The sequence below is a fragment of the Sinohyriopsis cumingii genome, chromosome 15, assembly GCF_028554795.1.
Source record: "Sinohyriopsis cumingii isolate HCF-2022 chromosome 15, ASM2855479v2, whole genome shotgun sequence".
In the NCBI taxonomy this organism is placed as follows: Eukaryota; Metazoa; Mollusca; class Bivalvia; order Unionida; family Unionidae; genus Sinohyriopsis; species Sinohyriopsis cumingii.
In genome coordinates this window covers 67,801,227-67,826,375 of record NC_142975.1, presented here as the reverse complement: position 1 = coordinate 67,826,375, position 25,149 = coordinate 67,801,227, and the positions used below count along the sequence as shown (strand labels likewise).

Genomic DNA, 25,149 nt, shown 5'->3' with positions numbered 1-25,149 from the left:
CAGATCTGCCTACATGTAGACTGTTAGGTCAGTGCACTATGCAGTGACAGATCTGCTTCTGTGTAGACTGATAGGCCAGTCATTATTGGTTGACAGATCTATCCCAGTGCTGATTGTTAGGTCAATGCACTATCTATGCAGTAACAGATCTGCCACTGTGTAGACTGATAGGCCAATGCATTGTGGGATGACAGATCTGTCCCTGTGTTGACTGATAGGCCAGTGTACTATGCAGTGACAGATCTGCCTCTGTGTAGACTGATAGGCCAGTGCACTATGCAGTGACAGATCTGCCTCTGTAGACTGATAGGCTAGTGCATTATGGGATGACAGATCTGTCCCTGTGTTGACTGATAGGCCAATGCACTATGCAGTGACAGATCAGCCTCTGTATAGACTGATAGGCCAATGCACTATGCTGTGACAGATCTGCCTCTGTGTAGACTAATAGGCCAATGCACTATGATGTGACAGATATGCTCAACACTGTCATATTTGATTCCACAATTTACATAGGTGAATACATTTAATAGATGACTTATTTGGATTGCAAAAATGCCTTGGTGGTGTGCATATTACTGTGAAAAAATTGTCATTTTCACATGCAATAAGGATAATGACATCTCATATATGGTATAATGTAATGTCTTGACTATTAACCATAAACTCTTCAATAATAATTTCATTGTAAACTTAGGTTATATTGATTATGCACAACTGTATTTGTCATATGGTCTTCAATGTTGTGGCTTTTAGATTTGTTAATTTCGACTCTTTGTAGTAGAAGTCTTGTTTCAGTTCAAGTGTCACGAAGATGGTGATGGTACTAGATGCATAAAAACTGGCTTCTTCTTGCAGTGTTGCTGTATGTTACAAATATTTTATTGAAGTTAATTATGGGGGGTGAAGAAACAGGATTTTAATTTGTTTAAAATAAAGAATGACATGTTAGATGATATGCGAAAATCAGATTCACTTGCAAGCTTGGATTAATTCAAAACTTGATGGTCATACATTCCTTTCTTCGTTGACATGGGTGTCATACCCTGTTTTCAAACCTCATTTCAACAGTTTAAAGTGGTTTAAAATTAATATTCTGTTTTACCCTCATGGTATTTAATTGCACCTTATTGCTAAAGTCAGCAGATTGAAAAATCTTCTTGATGTCCCACTGTTCTAAAAACTCTTTGAGTTGTATATGAGTGTATGCTGGAACCATATTTTTGGGCAAAGTGACATCTTTCTGCCAGGATATGGCAAAGGGGTGGGAAAATAGGGAGAAGCGTTTATAGTACGATAAAAGTTTAGAACGAATCACTAAACCCATTTTACTAAACCCTTGAGCTAGGTAGTATAAAAATGTAAGTAATATTCATTAAACTTTATGAAAATTTTCTTAGTATGATTCATCAAACTTATTATACAACTTGGCCTAAAAATAAGTTACTGTCACAAAACAGCTTGTGGTTACTGAGGTACATTTACATTCTTATTACAGGTGAAAGGTGCATGACATTTCACTTCCTGCTTCTTGCTTTATGTGTTATGACAGGATTGTCAAAAATGTAAAGATAAATGCTGACATGAATAAAACTGGTGCAAAAGTTTATCAGCAGTATGAAATTACTATGATCTTGTAATAAAGAAAGGACAAGAGTTGATACTTAATTAGATTATAAAAGTATTAAATGGACTGGAGGAAAGAAAAGGTGCTCTTTCTGTACATTTTATGCAAAGTAACAGGCACCAGAGTGACTATTTCTCAGAATCACTTCATAGCATGGAGCCATTGAGATTGTGATGGTTGACAAAGGGCAAATTTGGTTTCTTTTAATCATGTAGCTAGAGTTGGATTATCACATGAATTCTTTTAATCATGTAACTAGAGTTGGATTGTCACATGAATTCTTTTAATCATGTAACTAGAGTTGGATTGTCACATGAATTCTTTTAATCATGTAACTAGAGTTGGATTATCACATGAATTCTTTTAATTATGTAACTAGAGTTGGATTGTCACATGAATTCTTTTAATCATGTAACTGGAGTTGGATTGTCACATGAATTCTTTTAATCATGTAACTAGAGTTGGATTGTCACATGAATTATTTTAATCATGTAACTAGAGTTGGATTATCACATGAATTCTTTTAATTATGTAACTAGAGTTGGATTGTCACATGAATTCTTTTAATCATGTAACTAGAGTTGGATTATCACATGAATTCTTTTAATTAGGTAACTAGAGTTGGATTATCACATGAATTCTTGTAATCATGTAACTAGATTTGGATTATCACATGAATTCTTTTAATTATGTAACTAGATTTGGATTGTCACATGAATTCTTTATTTCTCAAGACACACATTTATTTGCCTTCTATTTTTGTTTTACAGCTTCCATGATTAGCTAAACTGACTTCAATTGTTAATTAATTGAAATAATTTACTTTTGTTTGCTTACGTTAATTTGCCATATCAAGGCTTTATTGTTCAAACTTTTTATTACACTCCAATTTAATCTTACATGCTTAATCTGGCATTTGATAACAGCTGTTCAGTCCATGGTTCTGTATCACACACCCAGATTCAAACTACTTAGTTGTCTTCATTGATGTCAACACATATATTTTTAGATGCACTGAATCAAACCTTCATAAATCCTAATTCTTTTTGAATTTGATTAATACAGTAAAGCTAAAAATAATTTGAAAGCATAAAAGTGGGGGGTATGTAATAAATATGACCCAGGTTTCGTATTTTGTTCTCATTTGAGGGGAAGAACTAATTTGCTATGGTTTATGAATAAGTCTTGGCCTGACCTTGACCCTATGCCATAATATCAAATCCTTCCACTGACTCAGTACAGTGCAAAAATGCAGTTTTGTCTATTTATACATAAAATGTATCTGATATTTATTAATTTTATACAAAAAATGAAATGAAAAAGCATCTTTGTCATGTAAAAACAGCTATTGTATTTAGTTTGTGTTTTGCCTAAAAGGTTGTCTTTCATTTTGTGTCTGAATGTACATTGTTATTTGAATTATTTTTTTATGTGTCACAAATGATTCTTGATATGAAAACTTCAAATTTTATAAGTATTCTATAAGGAGTATGTATGTAACTAAATTTATTTAGATATATATGGATGTAATCATACCTTTCCTCTTTTATATTCACCCCAGTATATTTCCTAAATAAGTTTCACTTGATAAATGTTTCTCTTAAATAGAAATAGAAGCATTAATTTATGTTACTGCACATTTTGGTCAAGTGTTATCATTGCAGAAACAACTATTCATATTCAGTGGGTAAATATTTTGACATTTTAACTGAAATTTTTAAAGTCTTTGAAAATGCCAGGGCTATGAGATTTATATTGACACCATCTTCAGACCTGATTCTTGATTATTTTCAGACAAAGACTAGAGCTGATGAGAGAGATGTATCACAACGAGGCAGAGATGTCCCCGACCTCACCTGAACCAGCCATTGACTCCATGACTGGGGGAGACCCATTTTATGACAGGTTCCCTTGGTTTAGACTTGCTGGCAGGTGAGTCATTTGTACTAACTTATCCCATGTTTTTTAATAATGGACATGTCTATGTTGTTTACTTTTTTGGATTATCTTACATATGACAGAAGTTTCCAGTCTATTAAATATTCATCTTACTGACAGTCACCAATAAAAAATATAGAATGTTTGTCACCCCCACCCACCACAATACAATAAGGAGTGAATAAAATAAATATTTTAAACGTATTCTTGCATTTTTACTAATCAAGTATGTTGTCATGGTCTGTGTAGGAAAATAATTATTGTGTAGGATTTTCTATTAAGCATATCACAAAGACAAGTTAAAATTCCTTGACAAGTATTTTGTCATTAATCTTGCAGAACTTTAGAGATATTTAGCTTAACTTTAAATCATAACTTTAAAAGCTTGTACAAATTTCAGATCCTTTGTATACCTAAGTAACCTGTACTACCCAGTGCCACTTGTCCATCGGGTAAACATAGTGAGTGACAAGGGAGAGGTCAAAGGTTATCTCAGGGTGGCAGTGCAGGCTATAACAGGTACAGTAATCAGGCTCTGTCTGAAGGAATAAACTCTAACATATTAGTTATTTTTTCTGTGCTTTGTTCACCTTTGAGAGGCACATTCAAATATTTTGATCATTAAGCCCATTTTAGTTTAAATAGCAGTCACTTTTCAGAAAGTAACAGTATTTTTTAGGCATTTGGATTAACATTTTTTAGAGAGATGGCCCAGTTTTAATTACATTCCCCACCCTACCCACAACAAGTGGGAGATATTTTGGTTTTTTGCTGTCCATCTGCCGATCTTATTTTCTTGTAAGCAAGACAGCTTATAAACTGTTGAATCCATGCAGATCATATTTAATATTTAGATATCTAGAATGGATCTTAAGACTGTCAGATATTTAGATACCTAGAACGGGTCTTAAGACTGTCAGATATTTAGATACCTAGAATGGGTCTTAAGACTGTCAGATATTTAGATACTTAGAATGGGTCTTAAGACTGTCAGATATTTAGATACCTAGAATGGGTCTTAAGACTGTCAGATATTTAGATACCTAGAATGGGTCTTAAGACTATCAGATATTTAGATACCTAGAATGGGTCTTAAGACTGATTATGTAAGGCTTACTGTGGTCTTATTTTTTATATATTTAGTTTTAGTGGTCATGGACTGGAAAAGTATAAGAATGGCATGTCATTCATCAACTGTTAGCACATGTTTGTTATCACTACACCTCATAAACTACTTGGAGGATTGCCTGGAACTTTATATACTTGTTCATCCCACGGTCTAGTTGGCAAACTGAAAATGATACCACTGGACATCCCTTATGACCACCACAGTAGCCATCTTGAAATTCTTGGTATTACTACTACTCCTGAATGAATAGACATATCAACATGATGTTTTTACTAAAAGACCTCTCATGGTCCTTAGATGGTCTAAAATAAAAATGGTGCTAATCTTATATCCATTATGGCCACCATGACAGCTAGCTTGAAAATCTTGTTGTCACTAACTATCCCAAATGGATGGCCATATCAACATGGGGTTTCTACCAAAAGACTTTTTTTATTGTGGTTGGACCTGAATTAAATGGTGCTGGTCTTACATCCAATATGGGCATCATGGGAATCATCTTGATACTTGTGTTATTACTACTACTCCCAAGCAGGAAGTCTTATTGATATTAGTTTTTTACCAGTAGACTGTGATATCTATTTGGTCCCAAATAAAATGGTGCCAATCTGAGATCCAAGATGCCACCATCTTGAAAATATTGGTATTACTACTTCTAAACAAAAAGTCATATTGACATGGGATTTTCATCAGAATGCTTCTTATGGTCTCTAATTGGTCCTATATGAAAATGATGCCAATCAGATGTCCAGTATGGCCACCACAATGGACATCTTGAAAATCTTGCTATGACTGTTCCTCCATAATGGTTGGTCATATGGACATGGGCCTTTCACCAAAACCTTTAGATAAAAGGGTGATCCTAATGAAAGGGTGCAGAACATATATCCATTGGGCCACCATGGTGGCCATCTTGAGAACCTTGTTTTTGCTCAAGAAGATCATGGATGATTTCAACAATAGAAGAATCAGTCTTATCTTGGGTACCTGGATATTCCTTTTGGCCAGTAGAACACCAGTCCCTTTTGACTGACATTTGTTTACAAATTTTTAAATTGTTTGGAGGTGGTCAAGTGGTCTAAAGCACTCACCTTTACCAGTCATTGCCATCTCACCTCTGTCTGCATGGATTCAGGTCTTGAATTCAGCCAATGTGGGCATGTGAGAAAGCTTCCTATGAGTTAATGGTTCTTACCTGGGGTTTTCTCGGTTCTTCATCCACCAGTTATACTGGCTGACATGTATAGCTTATCTTGTGCTGAGAAATGGCACTAAACCCAAAACAACATAGTGTTTGGACTCATTTGAGATTCTTTTTTATTTTACTTTTGTTAGCTTGACATATGGACCCTGTACATACTTTGAATTCACTATTTTCATGCATACCATTTTAAACAATTTTGAAGTTGCTACAGATCCCAAATTTTAAGACCCAAAGTACAATGATTGACATGGAAAGAAAAGTAGGACATGTTCACCGATTCATACCAACATAATTTTCCATTTTCACACAGCTCTGAAAATTGATTCCCACAAAAAAATGGTATTTATCACATGATCATGATATAGAAATACATATATGTCTTGCTTACATGATGATTCAGTCCGTAGTCAGAGTGAATTTCTATGTAACAGATATTGATGAATGGTTCACTAATTATTTCAGATAAAGAAGAAACTCCAGAGTATGCAACTGGTATCAGACAATCTAGCAATGCTAAAATTAACTTCAGTGATGATGATTACTTCCACAAGGTAGGTGACTTAGGTTGCTTCTCAAAACTACTTCATTCTTCTAGAGTCACAATATCATGTATAAAAAATACCGCTGGCTACAGTGTGAAAAGGTCTTGAAAGAGTTTTTCATAATATAGACTGAAAATTCACAATTGTCTCAATAAGGCATATTAGCAATGAAGAACATGTAGCTAGGGTGGAAGATTCATTGAATTGTTGGAGAAATGGGCTTCAAAAGTATGCAATCTTCAGAGTGACATCCTCCATGGCTTATGAAGAAATGCTTACTTGTATAAATTTCAGAAATCAAACATAGGCCTACAGTAGCTTAATCTCCAAACCAGATTATATTTCATTTGATATCATGGAGCTTTTTTATCTGTTTTGGTGAAATGAAATGCATCTTATCCACCTTCCTTTTCAAGATTTTGAATTAATTTGATCCTGTAATTTAATACCATTTTTCAGGCAACTAATTTTACTTTTTTCTTGAATATAGTTAATTGAGACCAGTTACAATCTGAGACTAGTTTGAATATAGTTAATTGAAACCAGTTACAATCTGAGACTAGTTTGAATATAGTTAATTGAGACAATCTGAGACTAGTTTGAATATAGTTAATTGAGACAATCTGAGACTAGTTCAAATATAGTTAGTTGAGACAATCTGAGACTAGTTCGAATATAGTTAATTGAGACAATCTGAGACTAGTTTGAATATAGTAAATTGAGACAATCTGAGACTAGTTTGAATATAGTTAATTGAGACCATCTGAGACTAGTTTGAATATAGTTAATTGAGACGATCTGTGACCAGTTTCTCAGAAAATTTAATTACAAGATTCTACATTGTCATCTTTGTAACAGACACAGACAACAACAGTGTGTAATATTGGAAATATGCCTGTGATTTTTTATTTCATACACTGATTTAAATTTTTGTAATATTTCAATAAAGAGTCATTACTCGCCCGGTAGGACAGATTTTTGTGACTCGTGCTGTTTTGATGAACCTTAACTTGATAGTATAATTGTATTAATATGTAAATGAACTGGTTAGATTTTCATATTACAGCAGATTTTCTATGTATTACACAGTTGTGAATTTTCTGGACTTAACTAAACCTTGTTAACATGATTTAGCAAAAATCACTTTAGGCAAACAAATTAAATTTGACATACCTGTTTGAAGGTCTATGTAGATTAATTGATTAGATTTTCATGACATTATAGCACTTTTTCAGATTTTTTTATTTTATTTTGAAGTTTGGGACCTGGACTGTTTGGGTCTACAGTGTTTTACAAAGACCAATTATTGTTTTTAGATTATTTCTCACTTTTCGGTCCAAGATTTCATCCTTATGGCTCCTCTTTTGTTTGAATTTCAAACTTTTTGAATTTTTGGAAAGCAGAAGCTTTCTGTTTGGTATTTAAATGAATGGAACTAATTAATATTAGAGCAAGATTAGATGCAGACATTATAAATCGGAGACTGTCCATATTACACACCTATCCATATTCCATTTTATTCAGCATGCTTCCTTTCATTCTGTCAATGACATTAAAATTTGTGTGATGGGTTACATATGTTTTTGCTTGTAAATACAAATCCCATCTTGTTGAATGGGCTCATTTTATGAGGATGCATTTTATTAGGTCTGAAATTAATGTATTATGAGGTGGTCTTGCATCTAATTGGCTGAGGTTTTTTTCCTCATTATAAGCTGTGTTTTCTATAGAATTTCAATCAGATTTGGTACATAGCTTGAATAATAAAGATCTTTGTTGAGGAGGATTATCTATTTATATTAATGATGTCATCTTGCATCTGTTTAGCTGAGCTTTCTAACACTTAGAAGAACAAATTTTGCTTGCTTTTTTCACCATCCAGTTTCATCAACAATAGAATGCATTAGTGAGGTTCTGTAACAATAAGTGAGATACAATAATGAGATTATCTTGAATGTGCTTGGCTAGGCTTGTTACCTGTCAAAATCTACATGTACATATGCATACATACTAACATGCATTTATCTTTGGAAAGAATTTGGATCAGCCTATGTATCTCATTTTATGTATGGATTTCAAAGTCTGAAATAAACAATTCTTGTTGAGATTCTTGCATATAATGAAGTTACAATACATAAAATGAGGTTGTCTTGCAACCTGTCAACCATAATGGGTTGAATTGTCATGATATCAAGTTTTGGAAAATAGTTTACATTGGCTTGTCTTGCAATACTACTGGTCATTTATTATGTGCAACAAGTGAGCAATATCAGGCCCACTTGGGCCTCTTCATATCATTGACATAGACAATGTAAAATTATCTGTTATCACATTACACTGTTATCACAGTGTAAACCTATCTCTTATCAGCTGTTATAAATGCTTAGTCAGCAGTACTCTAATTTAACTTTTGACAATTTTTTTCTTTTGGCAACCATCATGTTTTCTTTGTCTCGTCAGAAGCATTCTACCCTTTCTGACAAGACAACCCCAGTTTCATCTAGGGAGGAGTTGAGGATTGTGGAAGGAGAAGGAACTTCCCCAGAAAATGACAACAAAGATTATGGTAAGTGTTACTGATCTTACAGCGTACCGCATGTTTCTTCTAAACAAAACTATATAAAGTGTATTTACTATGTGACTGGAGCTCAGTTATTTTAATTACTGATCGTTTGGTCAGGTCATAATTTCAGCAGCACATCCTATAGTTTAAGTATAGACTTGACATGTTATTGGTCAAATTTAAGTGGGGCTTCAGTTTCATCCAATCACATTGCGGGATTCAAGACTTGGGTAAAGTCCAGACTAATCAGCTGTTGATAAAATCCAGGTTAGGAAATATCCTTTGTTTCTCGCAAGCTTTTAATGAGTTTTGACATTTACGTAGGTCTGTTTCCTCAGTAAGATTTTCTCTATAAGGACCTCTATTTTAAAATCTTGTTCCATTTTAAACTTGCCTTTTCCAGACAGTTGAACATGGGCAGATCATGTTTGTAATCATGCCTTAACCATTTTCAAAAAAATGGCCTAGGCCAGATTACAATTTCAGTCAAATCTAAACCAAATTAAAATACAGGTGCCCGATAACATAACACAGATACAAGATGCATAACTTCAGAACTATTACTTGCTAGGGTGGAGTTTACCAAAGGCCTACCATATATATTCATGTATGAATAGAGTCCAACTACATACCATGATCTATTATCATGTAATGCACTGGCAGGTCAGGGTCTATGTTCTTTGTTCTACTGATTACTCCTTACAAACTACAAAGACCCAGATCTGCTAGTACCTTATGTAGTTGGGCTCAACTTGTAAGCAACTGTATGGTAGGTCGTCAAAGTAATAAAAAAATAAATATGTTGCTAGAGTAACTTATCTGATATGTTTTATTTCTTTGTCAGAAAACAAAAGGTCAGAGGAGAATCAGAAACTGGATAGTCAGAAGGACATGTTTCCAGAAATTGATGTCCAAGAACTTCCTGAGCATTTGAAGATAGGATCCCAGTTCATGTTCCGGGTGACTGTTCTCCAGGCTTCTGGAATCTCTCCAGAATATGCTGACATCTTCTGTCAATTCAAGTAAGTTCTTTTCTTAGTTTCATTCTGTATTAACCTGTTGATAAAGGGGTCAAAATTTAGACTACATTGATTAGTGAGCCAGGATATTTAATGTCGTTATTGTTGTTTGGGTTTAATGCCATTTTTCAGTGCATGATAAGTTATACATGACAGCCAGTGGAGAAAATCTTGGTATGAACCACCAAGTGATGGGAAGCTACTGGCAAGCTTTCTCACATACCCACTTTTGCCAGGCCTGGATATTTAATATATTCAAGAAAAGTAAATAAACCATAAACCATGTTGTTCAACTGAAAGATGTAAGGGGTTTCTTACTCATACCCTGTATCATGAACTTCACTATGTATTCGTTAGGTCAAGTCCTTTCATGTCCTTCCTAAAAGTTGAACTTCTCAACAGATCGGGGGATATACTGTTTCCTGTGTCCATCTGTCTTATCCCATTTGTTGTGGATTCATTCCACTCTTAACTTTTACAGAATGAATTCTGATCAAAATATTGTACAAGGCTTTACATTAAAAAGCTCTAGGTCAGTTTTGATTTTCACCATTTCCCTAAAAATGTGACAGAGGTTTGGCCTGTTTGACTTAACTTTACCCTTCTATTGCATCATAATTTTCTTCTTAATAACTTTTGAAGGACTTGATGGATTCAAACCAATTTTATATAAATATTTACAGTAAAAAGACCTAGGTTAAGTTCAGTTTGAATGATTTTCCAACTAAATTTATTGGAGTTATGTCCCCTGTTTGGCTTGGCATTCTGTCTGTCAGTCACTATTTTATTTCTGCTCAATAACTTTTGAATAATTTCAGGGATTCAAACCAAATTTGGTATGGGACCTTAGATGAAGAAGACCTGGATAACATTTGATTTTCAGAATTTGCCCACAAAAGTTAATGGGGGCCCCGAGTGGCCAAGTGGTCTAAAGCGCTTACTGTTACGGATCACTGCCATCTCACCTCTGTCTGCGTGAGTTCGAATCTCAGGCTCGGCTAACATGGGTACGTGAGAAAGCCTGCCCGTAGCTTCTCGTGGGTCGGTGGTTCTTCCCAGGGTTTTCCAGGTTTCTTCCTACACCAATTATACTGGTCGCCATATATAGCCTATCTTGTGCTGAAAAATGGCGTTAAACCCTACAACAACAACAACAACAACAACAAAATGTAATGAGAGTTATGGTCCTTGTTTGACACAGACCTTAGCCCTTAAGTTGCAGCAGAATTTTGTTTATGCTCATTTCAAGGAATTAATGGACAAATTTTGGCATGAGGCTTTTTATTAGGAAGACCTAAATCAAATTTGATTTTCAGTATTTTCTGTCATTTCATAGAGTTATGGCCCCTGTGAATCCTTTTGGCATGAGTATCTGTATCATATTGACACATTCAGACTGTTTGTTCCAATATATTCACCCTATCCAGCTAGATTATTTTTTAATTGGATTATGAATTAAACACACAAGAGAACATCCAGCCTGTGAGAGGATCGAATTGTCCTCATTCGTTGGAAGGTTGCCTATTACAAGTTTTTGTTTTCATCTTAAAAAGTAGCTTGTGCAAGCCAGTCTAAAGGCAAATACCATTTATAGATTATTTTTTTAAAAATTTAAGGTTTGTTTCAGTATGGCAAGTCATAATTCTTTACTGATATTGTCTTGCATTAGTCAAGATATTGCATTGATACCGCTCCATGAAAAAAGACATGGCTCACAATGGAAGCTCTTATATTTTTGTTGTCAAGGCTTCTAGGATTTTAGCTTAGATTTCTCTGGAGATTTAAAACTGCTAGATACCCTGGCATATGTTTTTTTTTAAAAACTAGAATTTCCAATGTTTACTGTACCATGCATGTTTAAAGCAGAAAAGTGTTTTGTTTTTCTTCAGCTTCTTACACAGACATGATGAAGCATTCTCTACAGAACCCTTGAAAAACACTGGAAAGGGACCTCCATTGGGCTTCTACCATGTACAGAACGTACGTATCGTTACTGAACTGCTGATTGATTTTGTATTGTCTGTTCGTCAAAACATTTTTCTTGAGTTTCAGAGTACAGTTTCATAATGGGACATTTGTTTATGGAGGAGGAGGGGAGGCATACTGTTATGGAAATGAGAAGAGTGTTCCATACCAGTCATGTATCAAACATATAAAAGTCTCAGCAAGTCCTGACTAACTTTCATCAGTTCATCAAAGATTTATCTATTTCTGCTGCTCACTAACAATAGAATCACATCTATAAAGTATAATTTATGCATGGTCGTGGAGAGCTGATTTGCCACACTTAGGTTTTATCATGCTTGTATCTCATTTATATCCATGTATTAGTCTTTTCTATCTGATGGCAAATAAGCAGTTTTACTTTAACATTAAATTTTTTCCACATCTTTCAACCAAATCTTGAATTTTTTTACGTTATTTTTAAAAAACCTTTTTATGTTGATTGTGGTAAGAACAATAACAAATGAGAAAAAAACTTTTGCTCCTTAACTTCCTGCCTTTTGACCCATGATGTTTTGCATCTCATGAGATATGAAGTATGAAGACTGCATGCTTGTCTTGAAGTTCTAAAGCAGTGCTGTTCAAGAGAAATATGCCAATGCAGTCTTTTTCTCATACTGTAATTGAAAAATTGAGTTCCTGTGCCAAAAGAAAAGTTAACAATAGATATATAATTAATAGCTTATCTTTTTTTAAGTACAGAGTTGATAACTGTGGCTTCAAAGTTGCAGGTCTCTGACTTGTTCTGTTCTGTATTTAGTTCACAGTAACGGTGACCAAGTCATTCATTGACTACATAAAGACCCAGCCCCTGGTGTTTGAGGTGTTTGGTCATTACCAGCAACACCCACTTCATGAGCAGGCAAAAGAGGCACCATTGTGAGTATACTCAATAGTTCATAGTTGATTTAATGTTTTTCAAATTATTTCACCTACTCTCAACAATCAATGAAACTATCATGGCTCAAGAACCATTGAGCATGTTCTGATGGCATATGGTACAATAATGTCTTATAGACTTAAATGGGCCTGTGTGGATTTAGTTTCATCACTTTATTTTGATGGCATATGGTACAATAATGTCTTATAGACTTAAATCGGCCTGTGTTGATTTAGTTTCGTCCCTTTATTTTGGACAGAGCGAAGACCTGTTCTCAAGGAAATTCTTGTCTCTTTCAAATATGTTGTTCGATCACAGTAACATTAATTGTGTTTTTCCACTTGTGTACTTTACCTATGCAAATTAGCCTAACTGGCTCTCCCTTAGCAATATTCAAAAGGACTTGACATGGCATCATCCAGGTTTTTTCCCAACCTGTTAAGTAATCTGTGAAATAGTGGTTGTTTATTTCTGAGTGCCTTATTGTTTAATTGGCTCCATGATAATCTGCAGTATAAGCGGCTGCAAGGATTGTTTTACGTGGGTTCTAAGACGGTCCATTTACTCTTTCTACATGTTTTGATCATGTATAGTGGTTGTAAACAATACCTGATTTTCTCCACCCACTCATCCACAAAGATTCTTGAAAATCATGTTTTTAAAAACACAACCATATCAGGGGTTTGGGAGTCAAAAATCATTTTTTGCATGACATTTCATGTTATGGCAGGTATGATTCTTCTATCCTTTTTATGTCATATTAGTTTTCTAGTCACCTGGGAAAAATCCACAGCATTTTGTCAACCTTGGCATGGAATTTACTACCAGTCTCAATCTCATACAACTACCACACATTTGAGTGATTCGAATCATTGAACTTATTGAGTCCACATCCAACTGGATGTGGCTTTTGGCGGGTTTTTGCAAGTCCTTGTCCTTATATAGGATTTTGTTTGTAACCAGTATTGTTCTCGAACCATTCAATGTATTCTGATTCATTTATGATTGAATAAATAAGAATATTGTCTCATAGACTTAACTGTACATTTTATGGGCTTAGTTGCATCACTCTATGTTGGACAAGAGTTATGACCTATGTGGGGGAACTACTTGTCTTTGCATGGGAACAGAGAATGTTGCTTATAACCAGCAAAGCTCAAGAACCATTTAATATGCTCTGGTGAAATTTCACCAGAATATTGTCTCTTAGATCTAGCTGTGCCTTTTATGGATTTTGTCTCATCTGTACCTGTATAGACAGAGTTATAGCCCTTGTCAATAAACTTCATATCTTTAGATTTGATGTTGCCTCTTCTGGTGCAATTTAATGTGAATGTTGTTTCTTGTCCTGGATGTGCGTTTTGTGGATTTTACCTCAGCTAATACAAGACTGAGAGAATTTCTTTGGTATCTTCACATGAGATGTAATCCAGTAAATCACTTTCATATCTTTATTTGAGATGCAGTCTAAATCAGCTTTCATACCTTTACATGAGATGTTACTTTGAAGGAGCTAATTTCAAGCTTCCAACCATCATCATTTGGATGAACCATGGCCCCAAAATGCCTATCTTCTCCCAAATTGGGTTTTACTCCAGAGCCAGTTCTTTAGCTCCTTCACAAACTCCCAGAAATAATTGCCTTCACTGAGCCCACATTTCTTGTTACAACCAGTCTAGTACAATGAGATTTTCTTGGAATACAAGTCAGATTGCAGATGAGCTGAATCTTTTAATATGTACATACATGTGTTGAGGACATTGTTTTCAATATGATTCGTGTTTGTTTGTTTTGATTAACTTAAATCTAATTAAATTTACCCCAATAATGACTTCGTATGTGCACAGTGTAGTTATTATGTCAATCATGACAAATTGATTGTACTTTCAGTATAAGACCAGCCCCTCGCCGCAGTTTTCCACCCATGTTACCAGTGTCCAAGCCTGTGCCATCCCCCAAATATGGCGTTATTACTCCACCAAGGTAGTGTATACATGTAGATTTGTGCACATTACACAGGTTACGTTCAGTATTACCCCACTAATAGACAGGATAGACAGAATAGAACAGTAAAAAAACTAATAAATAAATATTTAATGAGTATGCTTAAGAGATGCTTCTCACAAATATTTCTTCTGCAGTCTATGCAGAATCTGGCTTTTTCAGTGAACAATACTTTATGTGCAGAAATTTGCAAGTTAAATGCATAAGGAAAAATTGATTTTAAAAGTTCTGAGGAAAATTGTACACAAGAACTTGCAAAAAACATTGGCCTGCATAGATTACAGAAATATGAATATTACAATTTTCATGATGAGTTTTCTGGATCTGTCCTGTCTGGCCTACAGTATCGAATTGATTGTACAATTTATACCTGCATTAATTTGTCACACATGTTGTAGCATCAGTCCTTGAGTTTCTTAGTTATTAAATTTGCATAAATGTTGTCCACTTTATTAATAAAAATAAGTTTTAGTGCTGTATGCTCCTTTTTTGTTTCCTTTTATATGCTTTTATTTTCAAGCCCATATTAGTAGGAAGCAAGGCATAGCAGTCACTTTTGGAGTCAACAGTTTGCCTCTATTTCCTCAACCACTTAATAGATTTTAAACATGACATGAATCAAAATGAAGATAAGACAGTTCATTCTAAGACATGACTACTTGCCCCTATAACTGTAGGTACAAGGATGTAGAAAACTTGAGCTCAGGTTTTGATTAAGGTTTGCAGTTAGGTCATTTTCATAGGTACTATTGCTTTATAGTCTTACAACTTGATATGTAAATCTATTTAATAAAAACTGGATCAGTGTGATCTTTATTTCATTGCTCAGTGATTTTCGCTTGCCTTTGCATTAAACTTAGTTTCGGGTTACAGTTTTCATTTATCATTGTTTTTTAACAGTGTTGTTTGCAGAGTCATGTACTTCATGGATAAAGATGCATCATAAGTGCTGCACCCTTCAGTCAAAACTTAGTCATAGTGACCTGTATTCACCACCACATTTGACCAGCATTAAACTAATTTTGGCTTAATTTCTTGGGCTCTGTTGCCTACAGACTAATGTTCATGTGACTTGGTATGTAGATGCCCTAAGTTAAAAATAGCTCACTTTTACCTATATTTCACTCTCCACTGACCTGCTTTTTTGTGTTGAGCTCAGTTTTTGAGATACTATTGCCTGCATAGTTGTGTAACCTGTTGTATGTATGCTTCATGAAAGTCACCACACTATTCATTTGTACTTGAATCACTGTGACCTATATTTCAAGCTCCAGTGATCTGCATTTACATTTACCAGTTTCAAAAACATTGTTACTGCAGAGTGATGTAACTTGATTCATAAGATACATGTACATAACAAAAAGTACTACATGTATGGTATATGGTTATACAAAGTAATGTTTCACAATTTGGTTATTTCACCATTTGTGTTTCTTTTGTTGTATTGATATCTGCATCTACGGTTTTGTGATTGTGTCTCTTTATCTGTTTGGTTAGAAAAACTGTACTCAGATTTCACTTGTTTTGTTTGGATCTTCAACCCAATGATTTTTGAAAGATTGCAATTATTCACTTTGTCATTTTTTTCAGTTTAGATCTGACCCATGTTCATGAAATATCTCCACTTATCCTCTTCAGATTTAGTTTTAAGCATATTCCTACAGTTTTTGACTGCAAAGAAAAAAATGTACACCAGACAAGGTGAAGTTTGAGAATTAAAAAGAAATCATCAACTAGAATTGCTTTTATTCTGTGAGTAGTGACATCTTTTAACAAATGAAACCACTTAAATGTACAAATAAAAGTTTAAATGATAATTTGCTTCCAGTTTATTATGACCACTTCACTATCTCAGTAATGACTGAATTATATTATAAAAGCTAATTTTTAAAAAATCTAAACTTGATTTTTTAAAAATGTATGGTTCTGGTGCAAATTAATGATGAACACGTTAGTTTAAATTGGATGTGTATCACAGAGAAATATGATTCCTATATATTCTTTTTTGCTTGCAAAGTTGTGATTTATTTTGCAATTTGTGTGTCTTGGTATCAAAATATTTTACTTTATTTACATACAGAGGTATCCCTATTGGCTTGATTAAGTTCTGATCTTTGATTTATATGTAAATATCTGAAAGATTTTTTTTTAGTTTATGTATTACACTGAGTAGGTGTGTCACAAAAATATCTTATAATTGCATCTTTATGATTGATTTCAAGGCCACTCTGTTATTTGCCAAATGCTTTTGTTTATGAAACTGAATGCCTACAATTTACTGTTGTGCTTATTAGGGAAGAGAAACAGAAAAGGCATACCAGTCTATTAATAGATATCAGTAAAGCATTGGGAATAAGGTAAGATAGGATAGAATGTTAGTGTATTTTATACTGTGTTACACTTTGGGAATGGTTGCCTTGTACTAACCAGTCTGCTAGTTTCTTTGCTGTGGCAGTCACACATGGAATGTATGCCATGACATTCTGATGTATAGTTCTTCATTATTATTCTAATCTCTCTTTTATTCTGATATCTCATTAAAACAATGACATTAATGAGAAAAGAGTAGACATTTATGTAGTTCAGTTAGAATAAAAAAATGAGTAACAGATTGATAAAGTTGGAGCAAGATTCATCAAGCTACTGTATTTACTTGCATACAAGTTGGATCCAAGTGTAAACTTCATAGACCCAGATCTGTCATTACATAATGCACAGGCAGATCCGAGTTTATACAGTTTGTTAGGAATAATTAGTAAATGACATGACTGATAAAAAAAATTCCACCCACTTGTCCAGGACAAGTGTTTGAGAAAATTCACTTGTCTCACTTACAATCACCCTCTCTTGCCTAGATTTGATGAGATGCATGCACTATAATTCATAGAATAAACAAAAGAAAAGATGTTGTACAAATTCATTTCTTCCAAGATCTTTACTGTTTATTAAAGGTATCTTATATATGATATGGTAGCATTTGTACTTCCATCAGGAGATATTAAAATGAAGTACCGGAATTTTGACATTGCATAGCTTTGTCTCTCAAGGCTTTATCAATTAACAGAGCAGGGTCTGTTTTTATAATCTACACTAAGATTGCGACTGTTCTTTTCCTGGGCATGCACAGCATTTACATATCAAAAAATGGTTTTCCATATTGGGCTAGGGTGTACTCTATACTAAATTCGTTTTTAAGTTTCAAAAGTCATTTCTATTGAAGGGTTAGTAGCTCCAACTTCGGGATATTTTGGACATGCTGGCTAGTGTCATGTACATACTGTGCTGCACAGGCTTTATGAGGTTAAAAACTGTCATGAGTCATGATTGATTAAATCCTGAATTTGTCAGTTCCATTGACAAATACACTGGTTGAATATCAAGCCATGCTAGTTTGGGATATTGTTTGCGATAGCTTCAATACATCTTTCCTTCTGTCGGTGAATAGAAATCATGGATAACTGTCAACTCAATATGACTGAAGGTTTTTTGTCTTTTAGTTGTGCCCTAATTTATATTATTTGCTGTCACAGAGTCTGGCTTGTGTCCCTTTGGAGATATAGGTAACTCAAGACTGAATGGCAGCTGTATGTTTTATCCCTCTGCTTTTATGTGAACTTTCCTTCTCACAATATTCCATTTGACCATCTCTGTGAAATTAATTGAGTAAACTCGTATCTCATTTTAACTCATTGGATAATGACTTTTAAATAGAGTGATCATAATAATTTTGTTGTTCAAATGCAAACACTGGTTGCACCTTAATTATCGGCATCACTTGAAATACAGTATCACACATTAAGTTGATCCACTGCATAATCAGTTAAAAAATTGAAGACTCGTTGCCATCATTTATAAAGGAAATTGACACTTTTGTGTAAAGTGCCTTTCAGTGATTTCACTGCATTGCCTTGATTGATCAAAATCAAAGGGTGAGCTGCTGAAATGTATCTGGGTTGTTTAAAGCACTGCTAATTTATTAATCATACCAGATTTGTTTTGTTTTGAAATGATTTCATTGGCTGATAATTTAGTTGCTTAGCCAGTATGCAGATGAGCAGTAATAGAACTTGTGCAAGGGACAATTGTCAAATTGTAGTGAACGTGAATGAATATATGAAGATAACTTAGATTTAGGCATTCAGAATGCCCAGAGGGTATAAAGGGCCAGATGGGGGTAGATTTAGGCATTCAGAATGCCCAGAGGGTATAAAGGGCCAGATGGAGGTAGATTTAGACATTCAGAATGCCCAGAGGGTATAACGGTCCAGATGGAGGTAGATTTAGGCATTCAGAATGCCCAGAGGGTATAAAAGGCCAGATGGAGGTAGATTTAGGCATTCAGAATGCCCAGAGGGTATAAAGAGCCAGATGGAGGTAGATTTTGGCATTGAGGGCCAGATGGAGGTAGATAAAAGTGATCCAAGTATGAAAATTAGCACTTGCCCATCTTGTTTTGAAATAGGAAAATAGCACTTGTCCCAGGCTAGCACTTTGCAAATTGTACTTGTCTGACTGAAAATGAATAGTCTGGGACATCAGGCTAAGGGATTTGATTAGCCCTTATCAAACAACATAGACCCTGATATACTGGCACATTATGTGTTGACAGATCAGGGTCTCTGTTATTGGGAATTGGGTCTTTCTTGTAAGCATGTATATACAGTACATTCATGATCTGGCTGGTTTTTACTGGTTTGATGCATGTGACTTTGTGATGTCAGCCATACTAAGACTTCATTCTTAAGAAACAATTTTTTGTTGATATTTGGTATCATTTATGTACCTAATAATACAAATGATCACTTTAAAATAACAATCATACACTGTGTGCTGTGTGCAAGTATTTACTGGATCACTCAAGGCTTCTCTTGCCAGTTACTTTCAGTGGGTCGATGGTTCATACCAGGGTTTCCCTGGATTCTTCCTCCATCAGCTATACCGGCCACCATGTTTAGCCTAGTGTGTGCTGAAAAATGGCATGAAACTCACATCATCAACAACAACAACAAAGACTTTTAATGCTAGAGATCAAACTTTTCCCTCATGCTGCCATATATTACCTATCATACATTGAAAAATGGCATTGAACCCCAAACAACAACAATGCTAGGGATCAGACTTTTCCCTCATGCTGTCTGGCTAAAGCATACAGCTTTGACATGTATAACAAATACTGTGCAATAGTTTTCTCATTATAATATACTCATTTTTTCCATTAATTTCGCATTTTTGAAACTGCATATTTCTCCATGCTGCAGTAGGCTGACCTAATGCAGCACAGCACATGACTGTGTTCATGGTGATATGTGCATGTGAATACTCAGTTGTGTTTTTGTTTGTGATTCATTTGTACAGTCGTGTATTGCCCCATAATCAACAGAAATTAATGTTTTGGTTAGTGTTTCCATTTAATAAACAATGAATTGAAAAGAGGCATGTAATCAATTAATAAATACCTCTTTTCAGCATAGCAATTTTAAACAACCCCATGCACACCAGTGTTGATGTTAGAATGTTATGTTTTAAAAAGCGTTGCTGCTGTTAGCATACGGAGGCCTCATAAAGAAGGCATATATTGTGAATGATAAGTTCCTATTTTTCTTATGTTTTATAGGAAATGAAACAGGTTCATGTTAAAATGACACCTTGATTATAAAAAAATAAATAAAAATTAGTATTTAATAAATATATCATTACATTTGAATGGGAATATGAACTAATTTTTATTCTGGTTAAGACTGTACTCCCAGCATTGTGAATTATTACTAGAAAAAACATTTTCCCATACAAATGTTGCAATCTGGAATTAATGTTATATGCATCATTGCCAGCTTTTCTTTAGTCAAAATTGCATACTTATGATTGATTCAAGTCAGTTGAAGTAAAATAGATTAAACTGAATAACTGTAACTAAGTAATTCTGACACAAATGTAATCACCTTTCTGACTGGTAAAACCGACAAGAATATACTATTTGGAAACTGGGACACTATTTTGACGCAGTGAATTCTTTTGATTTTGTGCCATAGAGATGGACATCTTAGAATTTGTATTGTACCTTTAGTGGGTAGAGAAATAATAAAATTTTCATTCAAGGGTCAACCATAATTTTCCTTTTTTCAGCAGTCCTAAACGTAAGTGGGTTAAATCAGAAGAAACTCTGGAACCAGTTGTTGAGTTTACTAGAGTTGTTAGTGAATCACTTGATAGCTCTGATCAGAGCCAACCTGATGCTGCTAATGAATCTGAATCTGACCCTCTTGAGGAAAGTGCTATCACAAGTTCTGGACAATCATTGGCTAGTCATCATAGTGATATCACTATTTTCAGCCAATCAGTTACATGTTTAGAGGAAGAAAAATGTGAAAGTAAAAGTAAAACAAATGAAAAGGTTTCAGAGTCTCTTTTGATCCCATTACGGTGTTTGGCTAAAAGGTGAGAGATCTAACAATTCATCACTTTTTCCCATGCACTGAGCAGCCAGGATTATCCCTATTGGTAGCAAAAAACACTAAGAGTATGATGTATGAAGTAGTCACACTTTGCCATCCTCATTTTCCATATTGACCCTAAGCTCAAGATGACATCCCCTCATCAGATAATAAATTGCTTGTCACTCATTCTCAACCTTGATTTCCATATTAACCTTACACTCAAGATGACAAACCTTCATCATTCCCAACCTCCATTTCCTTATTGGCCATAAGTTAAAGATGACAAGTCCTCATCATTCCCAGCCTCCATTTCCATTTTGACTTTGAGCTCAAGATGACAGCCACTCATCATTCCCAACCTCCATTTCCACATTGACCCTAAGCTGAAGATGATATCCCCTCATCAAATAAAATATTGCTCATCACTCATTCCCAACTGCCTAAGTTCAAGATGACATCCCCTCATCATTCCCAACCTCCATTTCCATATTGACTATACATTCAAGATGACAACACCTTCATCATTCCCAACCAACATTTCCATATTGACTGTAAGCTCGAGATGAAACCTGTCATCATTCCCAGCCTCCATTTCCATATTGACTGTAAGCTCAAGGTGAAACCTCTCATTGTTCCCAACCTCAATTTCCATATTGACCCTAAGTTCAAGATGAAACCTCATTCCCAACCTCCATTTCCATATTGACCCTAAGTTCAAGATGAAACCTCTCATTCACAACCTCCATTTCCATATTGACTGTAAGCTCAAGATGAAACCTCTCATCATTCCCAACCTCCATTTCCATATTGACCCTAAGTTCAAGATGAAACCTCTCATTCCCAACCTACATTTCCATATTGACTGTAAGCTCAAGATCAAACATCTCATCGTTCCCAACCTCCATTTCCATATTGACCCTAAGTTCAAGATGAAACCTCTCATCATTCCTAACCTACATTTCCTTATTGACTGTAAGCTCAAGATGAAACCTCTCATTGTTCCCAACCTTGATTTCCATATTGACCGTAAGTTCAAGATGAAAATTCTCATTCCCAACCTACATTTCCATATTGACTGTAAGCTCAAGATGAAACCTCTCATCATTCCCAGCCTCCATTTCCATACTGACTGTAAGCTCAAGGTGAAACCTCTCATTGTTCCCAACCTCCATTTCCATATTGACCCTAAGTTCAAGATGAAACCTCTCATCATTCCCAACCTCCATTTCCATATTGACCCTAAGTTCAAGATGAAACCTCTCATTCCCAACCTACATTTCCATATTGACTGTAAGCTCAAGATGAAACCTCTCATCATTCCCAACCTCCATTTCCATATTGACCCTAAGTTCAAAATGACAACCCCTCATCATTCCCAACCTCCATTTCTACATTGACCCTAAGCTCAAGATGGCAACCCCTCATCATTCCCAACCTCCATTTCCATTTTGACCCTAAAGCTCAAGATGAGAAGCTCTCGTCAGATAACTAATACACTTCTGTCTTGGTTCATGTTGTCAACCAAAAACTAATTTTAAAACTATCACACTGCACATATGGTGACCTTAAAATGTGAAATTCTTTATAGTAAGAATATTGCTTAAAATTTAATTACAAGTGTTGGAATGAATAGACCCCTTTAAATATGAGTAAACAGAATGAAGAACTTGATGTGGAAAAATTACAAATGGTTTTCTGAAAGTTTAATTGCTTCAATACTAATTTGACAGTTTCATTTTTGTAGTCTTGTGTGTTTAGAAATTAATCAAAATGTTATGGTAAACTAATTAGAATGAAAACTGGTGCAAAAAAACAAAATGTATGTTCTTAAAAATTACTAACATGAACCTTTCTTTTCTTTTCTGCTTCTTGCCGATGTATAGCATAAAACATGTTGGCAAGAATTGCCTTGAATTTTATATAATCACCTACTAACATGTACCATGAATTAGTCAAGAGTTGAATCAGCTTTGCTATTCTCCATCACACAGGCCAAAAAATGAATGCATTTTAGCCATAACCTCTTCTTTTGCATGATGTATATACAGTCTGTTTGTGATATCGTGTTAAATAATTGCAGTATTCTTGTCTCGCATGAGAATAATGAGACATAGGTATTACTTCCAGAGGCATTAGCATAGTTATCATCATAAGCAATGTTCACTTTGGTTTAACAAGTTTTTAAAGGTCATGAATCATTTACATCTGTTGCTCTGTTCACTTGAAACAGCAGTATAGCAAAATATATATATGAGTTTAAATTTTGCACCCAACTATGCTAGTGTTCCTTTCTTGCTTGCACAAGCCAAAAGCTATATCATAATTACACAATTTATAGGCAAGACTGTGTTCCACAGAACACTTGCTGTCACAAGAGGTACTTTGGATGTTGCAATCATGCAGAATTAACTCCAGGTAAATGCACATCTACAGCAGTTGTTTCAAAACTGCAAGTACCAGTATTGTGTCAAAAATTTTATAACTTAAAGCTGCATTCTCTTGGAAAAAAATACCTAGAAAACTGAGTTGATAAATTACATGATTTGTGGTTCTTATAATGAATAGAGGTGAAATTTATTTTAAACAAAGGCATTTCGGAATCATGGGAAAATAATGAATTGGTGAAGGGATCTAAAATGTCAGGCAGATGGTTTAGCATTTGATTATTTTGAGGTGTATCCCATGTTATGTATATTTGATTTAATTATATCTGATTTAATATATATTTATTTCAATTCAATTGTTTGTCAGTTTAAAAAAAAAAATTAATTACATGATATTGTAATGTAAATTTATTCAGTAGAGATGATACTTTTTTCAGAAAATAGTTTGACCTTGACTGTTTGTTTTATAAACACCAGGTGTTGATCTAATCCTGACCTTGTTTCAAAATTTGTAACATCCACGTAAACAAGTTCTGTTTTATTTGAAAATGATTGGTTGTTTTCGAGGTCATGATGGGACTTCGTCTTTAAGAAGTAAACAATTTTTTTATTTCTTAGAGTAAAATGATTGGTTTTTGTCAGGGTCACATTGGGTAGACGTGATCTCTAACAAGTACATAGTTTCTATAAACTTCCAGAAGATGATCACGTGACCCCTTGTTTATGTTTTACAAGACCATATAACCCATGTTTTGGAGAATTATTCTCAGTTGCAGCTGGGCTTTTCCTTACACTAGAAGTGCTGTGTTGTGCTGTTTGGAGTTATTTTAAATTACTTGGATTCAAAAGGATTAATCCTGTTAATTTTCTGGAAAATACATGTGCTCATGTAAAATTGTTCAACAAGGACAGTTTTTTTTATAAACATTTATTCTGCTAACAGAAACTGGAGTGATAATTCATGTTTTCTACAAGGAACTGTAGACTTCCACACTACAGATTGCAGCATATGTCATCGTCTTCCATCTTGGATTCTTCGTTGGGATTCAGACTTGAAATCAGTAGAACATTTTGTTATTAGGACTTCAGAAATTTTATTCTTGGCTAATTCTTGGATTATTTTAGGTTTGATTCTGTAAAACCATAAGTTCATATTTTTTTTATTTTTACAGAGTTTTTCCAGGGAAATAAATTATTGTATTTTTTCAAAGCTTGTTGTTTTCACTCTTTCTTGTGTTACTGTTTATTTGAGCCTAAACATGTGACATAAGACCCAATACACTGTTTGACATGCACTCAAATCACTGTCAACAAACATGCAATGAGGTCACTATGACACATGCTAACTCACAATAAATTTAATGGTTGGCAAAGCAAATTGTAGAGAGCACTTGTTGTCACTTTCCAGAAGACATTGTCAT

The 25,149-nt window shown here is 34.5% G+C and overlaps 1 protein-coding gene across 1 annotated transcript in view; it reads left to right on the top strand.

The window, feature by feature from the left end:
* The window catches only part of LOC149782000 (kinesin-like protein unc-104), a 196,319-nt gene that overhangs the window by 112,359 nt on the left and 58,811 nt on the right, over positions 1-25,149 (top strand). Inside the window, exons 24-32 of the mRNA XM_089933404.1 lie at positions 3,422-3,559; positions 3,966-4,084; positions 6,361-6,449; positions 8,901-9,006; positions 9,848-10,025; positions 11,912-12,002; positions 12,787-12,905; positions 14,797-14,889; positions 17,205-17,267. Coding sequence (XP_089789530.1) covers positions 3,422-3,559; positions 3,966-4,084; positions 6,361-6,449; positions 8,901-9,006; positions 9,848-10,025; positions 11,912-12,002; positions 12,787-12,905; positions 14,797-14,889; positions 17,205-17,267 — 996 coding nt within the window. The remainder of the gene's footprint in view (positions 1-3,421; positions 3,560-3,965; positions 4,085-6,360; positions 6,450-8,900; positions 9,007-9,847; positions 10,026-11,911; positions 12,003-12,786; positions 12,906-14,796; positions 14,890-17,204; positions 17,268-25,149) is intronic.